Raw genomic sequence first — 11,980 nt, 5'->3', positions numbered from 1 at the left:
GTCGGGCGCGTGGGAGCGGACGCAGGCTGGCTACAATGCACGGCGGGTGTTGCCGGCGCATGGCCGCCACGTGGCGGGCGTGCTCTGGCGTGGTCGGAACAGCGAGCGGGAACGGGCGCGGCGCGGCGCGGAGGCAGCCAGACGCGCGCGGGGCTGGGCTGGGCCGAGGCGAGGTGGGCTGGCGCGGGAGGCGGGCGCTGCTGCAGGCCGGGCCGGCTTTGGCCGTGGGTCGAGAAACGAGGCGACAGCCCGTGAAAGGAAAAAAAAACCTTTTTCAAATTATATTTTTAAAAAAAATTCAAATACCAGCTTTCAAATATCATTTTGAACAAGAAAATGACATCTTTTGAAAATGTACCAAAAATGAAAGTTGCTTAGAATTTAATTCTCTACAACTTTGCTTTTATGACCAAAGTCCAATTCTATCTAGATTTTGAATTATAAAATTAAAGTCAATTTTAACTCAAAACCCTAATTTTGGAGAATTATTTTTAAAGCAAAATTTGGCAATAATTTGAATACAAACTTTGCTCCAAAAATTATGCTAAATAACTCTAGATGATTACAATCATTGCCAAACAAGTTCTACTAACCTAGCAAGTATAATTAGGGCAAAATAACTCTAAACAAGTGTATGCAACATTCATGTTTCACAAGCATATTTCGTATGTTTCGAAGCAGGGTTTCAGTTATTATTTACATGATTAGGCATGTATGATTAGGATGCTTGATGATGCATGATATGCATGATTTGCAGTGCCTAAATGCTGGCATAACACCGGGGTGTTACATTTCCAATCTTTCTTGTGCTGACATAGGCGACATAGAGTCCAACATTCATGAATGGTCCACCACAGTGCTCTACGACACCAACTAGATCATCTATGGAATTATTTTTGTCAACAAAACTGAATATTGGAGAAAACAAAAAAGTAAATCAAATATATGGATATAATTAATTGTAATATGTTATCAATCATGTTATGCCTTTCTTGATCATATATCCTCAAAATCAAATATTGTTCACAAGAAAACTCTACAGATGAACACCCATATGCTCCCTTTCAAGTAACTACAGAGTAATATCTAACAAAAAAGGTCATCATATAAAGGTCCACTAATACAAAGATAGCCAAGGTTTATTTGTATCCATAAACCTTTGAATACCAACACCAGAACCATATCAAACAACCACCTTAACAACAAATAAAATCCTACTAGGATTAGCATTTGAAAGGTACCACACACAAAGAAATAATGAGATACAGGATGCCTTTCTAATATCCATAATAAAGTGATAATGTGAATGGGGTTTGTAGTAGATAATTTGTCCAGTATATTCATATTCAGATATGATAGTTCTGTCATACAAGAAAAATGTACTGAAATTAGTTCACTAAAACAGTCTACATTAAATAAATCACTAAAACAATTTTTCATCTAGGACAATATTACAATAAGAAGATATGAAACGGTGCCTTTTTAACATCCATAATGAAGTGATACACTGTTAATTTGAATGCAGTTTGTAGCAGATAATTTGTCCATTATATTAATATTCAGACATGACAGTTCTATCGTAAAGCAATTTATAATGAAATTAATTCACTAAAACAGCCTTCATTAAATAAAGAACTAAAACAATTTTTCATCTAGAACAAGATTACAATAAGATAAATGTGTAGGGTTCTAGACTTTTGGTCAATCAAATTGTAGGAAAAACGACACTTAAACTCAATCTATTCTCAATCTAGAACCACATTGAGTTGGGAACCATATTGGTCGAGTAAAAAAGAAAGCGTGCTTGCAACAACAATGTACATTCTACTATCTAGTAGCAACAAACTAGGAAAAGTGAAAAAGAAAAAAAAAAGAACTTAAGAAATCAAACATTTGCTAAGACCACATAGAAATATTATTTAGTAGTTAGTACTGTGGAAAACTAGAAGTACCTGGAGTCCATGAATCGTCCTACATCAAGATGCTCTTTATAGCTGCCTGATGATCTACATAGTTGCCTGTTGCCGTCTATGCATTATTTTAAGTTTAACTAAATTTATAGGAAAAAAAGGACCTAACGTTTATTTCATCAAATTCGTATCACTAGATACACCAAGAAACATATTTTCATAATCTACATATTTGGTATCATAAATGCTGTTATTCTTCACTTTAAAGCTTGACTTATTGGGATTTTACGAGTAGATTTATTTTGAGACGGATGAAGTATGTAAGTAGTAGAATGCTTTGGGAAAGAAAAGCAAAATAAAAGGGACGAGGAAACAATTACAGAAAAACGCAAGGAGGAAACAGAAAATGGAAATCTTTGGTCACGTATCTCCAACCCAAAAGCTAAAATGACGTGCTAAAGACTTCTATAAGATGCCATGCACTTTCAATAATAATTTCAGTAGATGACTGCAATCTATTTGGCGCTCTCCAGTTTCACTTGTCGCAACTTGCGACACAAAACCTTGTACGAGTAGTTCCGTAGCTCATAGTAGTTTTTTTTCGCGAATGCGCAGGAGAGTGCGTATCTTTACATTAGAAGAAGGAAGGTTTATGTTACAAGAATGCCGTAGACGTTATCGACCATGTATCGATTGTTCAAAGAATCCAAACTACCATGCAACAAACTTTTGCTTCCACTCAGTGATAGTTCTGCCAACCGCGTTGGTACAGAACAGCAACGCTCCATAATTCACAGAACCATAGTGACCATCGACACATCTATTATTAGATTCTCACCCATCTGTAAGCAAAATTGCCTCATAGTGTGCCTTCTTCAGCAAAAAATATCCCTCTAGGCCTCCACGGCGTTAAAAAAATCCATCTAAACATCCAGTTCATAGGAGGATTAATAGAACCCATTTATACATCCAGCAATATATTATATACTCCATCAATTGCTCACATCTATACTTGCTTGTTTAGGGAAAGAAGATACCCAAAATTAATGCCGTGGAACTATGCACGATATCTTGGCATGTGGTGAGTTCATTTCATTTATCCCACTTGTGATCCTCCCAACTTTATAAATGGGAAGACTTCGGCGCTTCATGCTCATAAGTCGTTCTCTCCTCTATGAGTTCTTTCCTAAAGCTCGGTCTCATTTCTTGAAATCTCCGATCGAGTCAGCACCACTACACCAGCAAAAAAAATAGCCCAACTCTCCAATTGCATCTCCCCATTTTCTTCAACTCTTTCATCATGGCTTTAAAATAGAATTGTCCTTTCGTTGACTTGAAAGTCGTTGCCCACATATTCAGCTAGCACTGCGGCAGGGTACGAGATTTGCAGTCCATACTGGAATGAGGAGGATGCTCCACAGCTGAAGAAGGCATGTCTCTGGTAATTTCCTAGTTTATTTTAATTTGCTTTCCTCTGCTGGTTCCTCAGAAATGTGCTTGCTGTGCTGCATCTTGAATCTATGGTTTGTGCCTCAAGCCCTGTGGATATGGTGCCGATTAACGAATTGTTTAGAATGTCCGATGAGAACAAAAGAAACTATTGATGAGGATATGGATATATCCCTGGACCCTAGAGAATGTGGAATTATAGGTCAGCAGTAGGATGAAGCATCAAGGGGTAAGGGATGAGGGGTATTTCGAAATGTTGTTGGAATATGGGTTTGATTTATCCATCTGTGTTTCTGAAAGAACTCTGAAGATTACCTTGGGTTTAGAGGTGCTCTGGTTGGGCCTGAACTTCTCTATCGTCTAAATTGCAAAAGTGCATGCTGATTGATTTCTTCTTTAGTAAGTATATATGTAAATTTGTTCAAAGATATCCCAGCATGCTTTACAAACAATTCATTTCTCATCTTTCTTTGACAGAAGGTTCAGAACAAGAAAGAAGAACCAAAATGACGCCACAGAAGGACCTTTTTGATGTTTCAGGGCCAACGTATTTGGCATACGTGAACTGGTGAGTTGGTTACTTTTTGGTTGAAAGGCAAAACAACAACTGTAGTGATCAGCAATGCAGCATCAGCTTCAATTTCTACTTCTGCTTGAAAGATTGTGGCCTATCCGACTATGAATAGAGTATTTTACTTTCTCCTAGTTCTTGAATCCTGAATGAACACAAGCCGATCGCAGTGAAACTGGCCCCTGCAAATTTAGATCTATTTCCAACGCTTTTGTCAGACGATGTAGTACGTGATATGCTCCTGAGTTCTGTCATTACCAATGTGGCATTTTTTCCTTTTTGATGAGATCAAGATGTATCATATGAATTGCTTACCTGTATTTATCGGCGTTGGTCCGGCCAGGAACTGCCCTCACCACCGGCGATCCGTCATGGCAAGCCTTGTGCAGGGCGTGTACGTCCTGGAGCGGGACCGGCAGTGCAACCGGCAGGGTCCCGACGCCCGCGCGCCGGCGTGGTGGAGGTTCTTCCACTTCGAGCTGCGGCAGGTGCTCATCGACGCCGCCGACGGCTCCATCTTCGGTGCCGTCTACGTGTTCCAGCCGCCGCTCCACCTCCTCGACCCGACGGCCGCCGCCAGCGCCCCGCACTACGCCGTCGCCTTCCGCGGGACCATCACCAAGAAGGGCTCGGCAAAGCGGGACCTGGAGCTGGACCTCCAGCTAGTCCGCAACGGGCTGGAAGGCAAGTCCCGGTTCCGCGCCGCCATGCAGGCGATCCACGATACCCTGGCGGATGCGGCCGGGCAGCACGGCCGCGTCTGGTTGGCGGGCCACTCGCTGGGCTCGGCCATCGCGACGCTGGGTGCCAAGACCCTGGTCAGGGCGGGCGCCCCCGCCCTGCCCACGTTCCTCTTCAACGCGCCGTTCGTGTCCGCGCCCGTGGAGCGGATCGGGGACCGGCGGCTGAGGCAGGGCATCCGCATCGCCAACAGCTTCGTCACGGCAGGAGTGGCGGCCGTCCTGCAGCGAGGCGGCGGCGGCGGCAGCGTCCACGAGGCGTCGTTCGCGGTGATGGCGGCCTGGGTGCCGAACCTGTTCGTGAACCCGGCGGACCCGATCAGCGCCGAGTACGTGGGGTACTTCGACCACCGCAGGAAGATGGAGGCCATCGGGGCCGGCGCCGTGGGGAGGCTGGCGACGAGGAACTCGGTGAAGGACCTGCTGCTGGGCATTGGGAAGGGTGGAAGCGGCGGTGGCGGCGGCTGCGAGCCGCTGCACCTGTTCCCTTCTGCCGTGCTGACGGTGAACCGCGTGCCGTCGCCGGACTTCAAGACGGCGCACGGGATCCACCAGTGGTGGCGGCCCGACCTGTCACTGGAGTGCACCGCGCATTACTACACTTGAAACCTTGATCATGATGCGTGGTGTTGGAGATCCAAGACCAAGAGAGTCTGAATTTGGATTGAAGCGACAAAGCTAGAAGTGTAACTTTCCAAACATCGTCCTCTTCGTCCGTTGAAGACTCGGAGTTATGATGACGATTTTCGGCCTGTTCGTTTGTTGGTTTCAGCCAGCCCAAACCAGCCTGCCAACAGTGTTTTCATCTCACAATAAACCAGTACCAGCCAACCCAAACCAGCCCAGAAATCAACCAGCGAAAAGGCGTTTGATATAACCTTTTTTTTAATAAAATCAAATTTTCCGTGTGAGGAAGCACAGATGTAAGCTCTCCTTTGTCGCTCGCGCAACAGCCTTTGTCGTTCTGTTTGTCTGCGTTGTGCGGGACGATGCCACAACCAGCTTGTGCGCTGTTGTCAAAAAAAAAAAAAAACCAGCTTGTGCGCGACGAGGCCCTGGTCCCTGTCAAGCAACGGCGAACTGACGCACAAATCTTGGAGGTCCCTACGCGGCTACGCCCACGAGCTTCCGATCCAAAGAGACAGAAGGGCCGAACTGTGATAGGTAAAAAACCGCGTGCGCGAGCCAGCTTCCAAAATCCCAACACCAACAGGACCGTCTCGTGATCGGCAGGTCCGGCTCGTAAACGAAATCTCCCGCCAACAGCGGCCGAGTCCGTAAGGAGCGACGGGGAGAAGGGCCATAAAACGCGAGCCCCCGGCGCCGCGAGAGGCACATCAGAACACACGACAAATCCAGCGCACGCTGCAAGAGATTGCGAGAGCGCACGCTGCACGCATCGTAGATCATCGCGAGGAAGCAAGCTAGTCGGGAGACGCACTGCACAGAATGGGGCGGCGGCTGAATCGGGCGGCGTCGCTCCTCGCCGTCGTCGTCCTAGCCCTCTTCGCCACGCCGGGCGCCGCAGCGCAGGTCAAGACGACCGACACGCGCTGGAGCTTCCACCTCCCTCTACCTGGCGGCGTCAGCGGCGCCGAGAGCCTCGCCTTCGACGGCAAAAGCGAGGGGCCCTACGCCGGCGTCTCGGACGGCCGCGTCCTCAAGTGGGGCGGCAGCGCCGTCGGCTGGACCACGTTCGCGCACAGCGCCAACTACAGGAAGATACCCCTGTGCACGGCGGGCGTGGTGCCATCGGCCGAGACCGAGAGCATGTGCGGCCGGCCCCTGGGCCTCCAGTTCCACTTCAAGACCGGCGACCTCTACATCGCCGACGCCTACTTGGGGCTCATGAGGGTCGGACCGGGCGGCGGCGAGGCCGAGGTGCTGGCGACCAGCGCCGACGGCGTCCCGTTCAACTTCGTCAACGGCCTCGACGTCCACCAGGCCACCGGCGACGTGTACTTCACGGACTCGAGCAGCACGTACCCGAGGAGGTTTAACACGGAGATCATGATGAACGCGGACTCGACGGGACGGCTGCTCAAGTACGACGCGCAGACGAAGAGCGTCACCGTGCTCAAGGCCGGCCTGCCGTACCCGAACGGCGTGGCCGTCAGCCGCGACGGCGCGCAGGTCGTGGTCGCGCACACCGTGCCGTGCCAGGCGTTCACGTACTTCCTCCGGGGCGCCAAGGCGGGACAGTACGAGCTGCTGACGGACCTGCCGGGCTACCCGGACAACGTGAGGCGGGACGGCAAGGGTGGCTACTGGGTGGCGCTGAACCAGGAGAAGCAGCGGCTGGACGCGACTCCGGCGACGGCTCCCGTGAAGCACCTCGTCGGGGTCCGCCTGGACGCCCACGGGGTGGAGGTCGAGGAGCTTACGGCGGCCAAGGGTGTCACACTGAGCGACGTGGCGGAGAGGAGGGGGAAGCTGTGGCTGGGCTCCGTGGAGCTCGAGTACGTCGGCCTCGTTGCTTGAGCGGCTGTGTGCCAAATTGCCAACGATAGCTATGGTCATGTTAGCAGGATTAGAAATTAGGAAAATCTAAAAAGAAAGATTGGGAATTAGGAATTTCATTAGCAAGTACTAGCTGCTAGTTTCATGTCGTCCCATGATAAAATAGTATTACCAACACTGGTGGATTTAAACAGATCCTTATGTATTCTTTTAGTTGTGTTTATTATATTTTTATAATATAAACCTGTTGACATGTACTATTCTTTTAATTGTATTTATTTATTATAGGTTAGACTCTTCTTTTCTCTTTTTCAGATTAATCTCAAAATTTCTAGACTCTGGAACTTTTTTTAACACTTGTTGTATTAAATAGATAGATGAGCTTCCACCGTGACACGAAAAATGTGAAGTTTTTTGTCAAAAAATAAAAGGAGTGTGAAAGGTGAAAAAACTTGCACTGCTGTGGCAACCCAGCAAAAGATCATTCGACTCTGCCGGATTTTATAACATGTAATCACAACATCAGCTAATAATACCTAAAAATTCTCCATGCGGCAAATTGGCTCCCCAAGTAGCAATCCCTTTTGAACCAGTCCTCGTTTCTGATCACTAAGGGCTCGTTCGGTTGTCTTGGAACAAGCCCAGGAACCATTCCTGATGAAGCTTATACAAATTAACTAAGCAATCCAGCCAGGAATCTTTCCAGAAAGTCATTCCCTTGCAACCGAACGTGCCCTAAACTGAACATCCGTTTGGCGTGAAACCGATCCTTCCCCTCTCGACATCAAACACAACACCGAAGCCTTGTTGCTGGACGTTGCCGAGCACGTTGAGGCCATCGTCCGCCGCCTGGAGCCCTAGGCAGAAATACGTCCGGCGATCCCCGCCCTGCACGGGGATGAGGTAGTTCGCCTGAGGCAGTGCCATGTCCGCACCACCGGCGAAGTGCAGCACGATGCTGGGCACGCGAACAGCAGTTGCGGGACTACCGTTCCCGCGGAGGTCGTAGCACGTGTCGAACACCGAGAATCTGTTGTGCAGTTTCCGCATCCCGGGCGCTGCCGCGTGCGAGTCGAAGGCGTCGCGCACCGCCGCGTACGCGTCCCGGTCGAACCGTGGGATGGCCGTGCCAGAGTCTACCACGATGCCCCCACGCCCGGTCGCCGGGTTCAGCGCCAGGCTGGCGCTGGAGAATCCGGTCACGCGCTCGCCGCCGATGCTGAAGCCGACCATGTCCACGTAGTAGAGGCTGGGCCGCCGCGGGTTCGTCCGCAGCGGGGTGAACGCCGTGGACGGTACCTCCGGCGTGCGGCCGAACACGAGGTACGAGGAGCTTTTCTGCGCGCGGGACATGCGGTCGCCGAAGCAGTACGAGAAGACGTGCCCGTACGCCGGAGCCAGCTGCGTCGGGAAGGACAGCTGGCCCCGGCCGACGCCGAGCAGCCCGGCCGCCGACTCCAGCAGCCCCTCGTTGTCGTGGCCGCACCCGAGCGTGACGTTGTGGACGTGCGTGTCGTTGGGGAAGACGAGCCTGTCGGTGGCAAGGTCGCCGCTGGACGCGGAGCCGTCGCCGTACACCACCATGTACACGCAGCCTCCGGTGCGGGCGTCGCAGCTGGGGTAGCCGGTAGCGGAGGACGTCGCGGCACCGCGGCGAGGCGCAGGGGATCCGCCTGTGCGTGCTGGAGCTCCGCGGGTCGTAGAGCGGGGTCACCTGGCGGTAGCAGTGGCGGCAGGGCGCGCACTGGAGCCAGATGAGGTCGCTGCCAGTGTCGATGACGACGAGCGCGCGCGTGGGCGGGTCGCCGACGTTGATGACCGCGAAGTACTCGCCGCTGTCGAAGGGGACACCCGACATGACGGGGGAGCGGAGCCGGTCGTCGTCGTCGTCGGTGATCGAGTGGAAGGACGCTAGCTGTGCGGTGTAGGGGGCAGCATGGCGGCAGCGGCGGAGGCTGCCCGGTGCGGCACCGCGCCGGGGCGGGAAGACTGCGTCTCGGTGGACGACGGGGATGTGCAGCATTTTTGGTCGTTGGGTGGCGTCAGCGGTGAAGGTGACGAGGACGACGAGGAGGAACCGTAGCGGAAGAGCGTCGGGCGACTCTATGACGGCACGATGGCGCGAAGTGGTAGACCGGTGAAGAGGCGGGCGGCGGGCCGGACGTGCTAAAGATGGCCGATGGAAATTCTTCGTGTGCAGCATGCGTTTTAAATCTTTTCCAATTATATACTACGCCTGGTGTAAGTTTTCAGTTATGGTATGAATGAATGCTACTGGCTTTTAATTTGAAACACCCCTTGTGTTTATTAAATTTCAGTTTCCTTTAAAACCGTACCCTCCGCTATCATCAAAACAAGATAGTGCTATGCTCTGGCATCTCAGCAATTGCAGGCGACAGACTGAGAGTTTCGTCCAAAGATGGTGCTTCTCTGCTCTTGCATCTCCGCAATTGCAGTCCGGTCAGCAAAGCAAGCGTCGGATAATCAGATGGTGTTTATCTCAAAACGCGGAGGCATTGCCGAGCTCACGATTTGTTCACCAAAGTTGCAAGTGCCAGTAGAGTTACTCCACATGACAAATACATGACAGCATCGGGGGGGCGGGAACCGGGCGCATGCAATGCAATCCCGCTTGGACGACTGACGGAACACGGGCGCAAGGCATGCCCGAGAACGGCCCGGGAAATATTCCAAAAAAAGGCATGATATACAGTAAATTATTAGCTCATGATTTCCCGTCCACCGAGATGAATATAGTTCCACAGCATCAAGATTCAATAGTACTTCCAAATAACAAAACGTTGCATCACTAACACCGATTCCATAATATTCGTCGGCAAATGTGGATTAATGTGGTTGCTAATTCTAGAGGTAAGGCAGGCATTCAGAGGTTTCAGACATGGTAGCCCGTGACAGTAAATCCTCTACCGACGATCTCACCTAGGCAGAACCACGCATACAACTCGATGCCAAACATCGCCACAACACCAGCATCCTCAACCTTCAGATTGCTTCTGTTCTTCCACAGGAGCTTCGCACCATCAAGCTCTTTCCAGAATGACTCGTAACGACCAGGAAGGCTGCAAGAAACACATACAAAATGCATAATTCTCAAATCGTGTGTTGTGAAAAAATTGTCTAAAATGCAGCAGTACAGTTTCATTTATTATTAACTTCTGTTTGTGAAACAAGCACTGGCTACATAGCCATTGAACATAAATTCAGGATATATGCATCCAGAAATCAATATTGCCAGGTGCCCCAATAGTTCATGTAGGTGAATTCCACTGACTGTCAGTGACGTCCACCATCTTCGTGTAATACTTAGAATTTAACTAGCAAGTGAGCCTTCTAATATATTTCAAAGATATTGTAGGCCTCCAACATTAGATCAAAACATATCGTTGATATCAAACTCAGCATGGGTGGCTAGCAGACAACAATAAATAATTTGACTGGAGTTATACATGAAACTTCAGTTGACATAAAAAGTTTAATAGGCAGGCAATTTATACAGCAGTAATTTCCTATGCGGACAAAACATCATGCATGTCACCCCAAATAAACAAGCAAGCACACCAATCTTCTATTAGTTCAGCAGATGTAATTCAAACAAGAGGCAATAAACATGATTGATCAATCTCAATGTGGTGTGAGAGACATGATTCATCCAAACGTGTTATGCATTTCTTTCTGATAACCAAATGCAAACTGTGTGCCACAGAAACTAGGACTCACACTAGTTAATAGAAGACAAAAAATCCTAAATTTTTTGTGCCACTAAATTAGCAACGTCACAATGATTAGGTGGGCTCTGGAATTGTTAATGTCTATTTGGGCGATGGAACCAATCAATTGCGTCTAACTCTAACCCAACATGGCCCAATCATATAATTTCATCAGATAAGAATACTTCAAGGCATCTAATAAGCACTTTGGGATCTTATATCAATACAAAAACCTAAACGATACTTGGTCGATCCATATAGGTTTGCTGCAATTCTCAAGAGGCCTCCCATAAGCCCATATAACAGTGTTGAATCCCAATTTGATCATTAAACCTCCCATACGATCTAGAAGCTAACAAATTAACAATGCACACCACAAAAACCCTACAAAGGCGTTTCCTCCAACAGTTCGATACAATTCTAGTTACTAGATAATAATTTCAGTAATTCACACAGATTCTGTAGCACATACATTGACTCCAAGTTGCGTTGACACAAGCATCATGAACAACCTAGTAGATGCCCAGTGTTGCAGCGAAAGAGACAGAATTGATGAACCTCAATGGTGTTGGAAGAGACATGATTCATCCAAACACAGATATCCAAAGCCTTCCTCTATTGCTTACTGTGATAGCAATATGCAAATTGTGACAGCACAGAATAGAATCCACGGTAGTTAAACCGCCTGAATTATAAAGTTTTGGGTGCTACAGTGCTACTAAATCAGCACATCCCAAGGATTAGGCGGATTGTAAAAATTCCTGATTGTCTACCCAGCACTACACAATTAAATAAGGTCATCAAACGATCATGGTGCTTGCATTGGAACTCAGACGGTCAAACCCAACCCATACATGCGCCCTCGCACCTCCTCAGGAGGCCATAGATAAGCTACCATATCCTAAAGGAGCAGCTTCATAATCCATCACGACGGCCAAATCTCCCATCTAAAAGCTGAAAATTGATATACTGAGATTCACATGAGTACGCGCCAGAACTCTACAAAGCGTATCCTCCTCCACTGTCCTATCAGAGTTGGTGGCGCGGGGACGAGAAGGAGCACTGACCTGGCGAGTCGGGTGTAGAAGAAGCTGCTTGGAGAGCTCCTGGCACTCTCGATGG

General features: G+C 48.8%; 2 protein-coding genes and 1 pseudogene across 2 annotated transcripts; 2 read left to right on the top strand and 1 right to left on the bottom strand.

The window, feature by feature from the left end:
* Positions 1–3,859: 3,859 nt before the first annotated feature.
* On the top strand, positions 3,860–5,392 carry LOC136458870 (GDSL esterase/lipase At4g10955-like). Its single transcript, XM_066458778.1, has 2 exons — positions 3,860–3,927; positions 4,274–5,392. Exons 1-2 carry the CDS (start codon positions 3,866–3,868, stop codon positions 5,274–5,276), a joined length of 1,065 nt encoding a protein of 354 aa, XP_066314875.1. The 5' UTR covers positions 3,860–3,865; the 3' UTR covers positions 5,277–5,392.
* A 635-nt stretch (positions 5,393–6,027) lies between these two features.
* On the top strand, positions 6,028–7,192 carry LOC136458869 (protein STRICTOSIDINE SYNTHASE-LIKE 10-like). The gene has a single exon (XM_066458777.1). The coding sequence runs from the start codon at positions 6,120–6,122 to the stop codon at positions 7,149–7,151; it is 1,032 nt and encodes a 343-aa protein (XP_066314874.1). The 5' UTR covers positions 6,028–6,119; the 3' UTR covers positions 7,152–7,192.
* A 539-nt stretch (positions 7,193–7,731) lies between these two features.
* On the bottom strand, positions 7,732–9,153 carry LOC136460951 (aspartyl protease family protein 2-like; annotated as a pseudogene).
* Between the last annotated feature and the right edge of the window lie 2,827 nt (positions 9,154–11,980).

The sequence above is a fragment of the Miscanthus floridulus genome, chromosome 6, assembly GCF_019320115.1.
Source record: "Miscanthus floridulus cultivar M001 chromosome 6, ASM1932011v1, whole genome shotgun sequence".
Classification (NCBI taxonomy): domain Eukaryota; kingdom Viridiplantae; phylum Streptophyta; class Magnoliopsida; order Poales; family Poaceae; genus Miscanthus; species Miscanthus floridulus.
The sequence above is the reverse complement of the archived record's forward strand: the minus strand, read 5'-3'. Positions and strand labels throughout refer to the sequence as shown.

Bases quoted from the DNA above. Each gene is read 5' to 3' on its own strand.
- LOC136458869 (XM_066458777.1), top strand. From the start codon at position 6,120: ATGGGGCGGCGGCTGAATCGGGCGGCGTCGCTCCTCGCCGTCGTCGTC.
- LOC136458870 (XM_066458778.1), top strand. From the start codon at position 3,866: ATGACGCCACAGAAGGACCTTTTTGATGTTTCAGGGCCAACGTATTTG. The intron at 3,928-4,273 runs GTGAGTTGGTTA...TGGTCCGGCCAG, and splicing joins TATTTGGCATACGTGAACTG to GAACTGCCCTCACCACCGGC.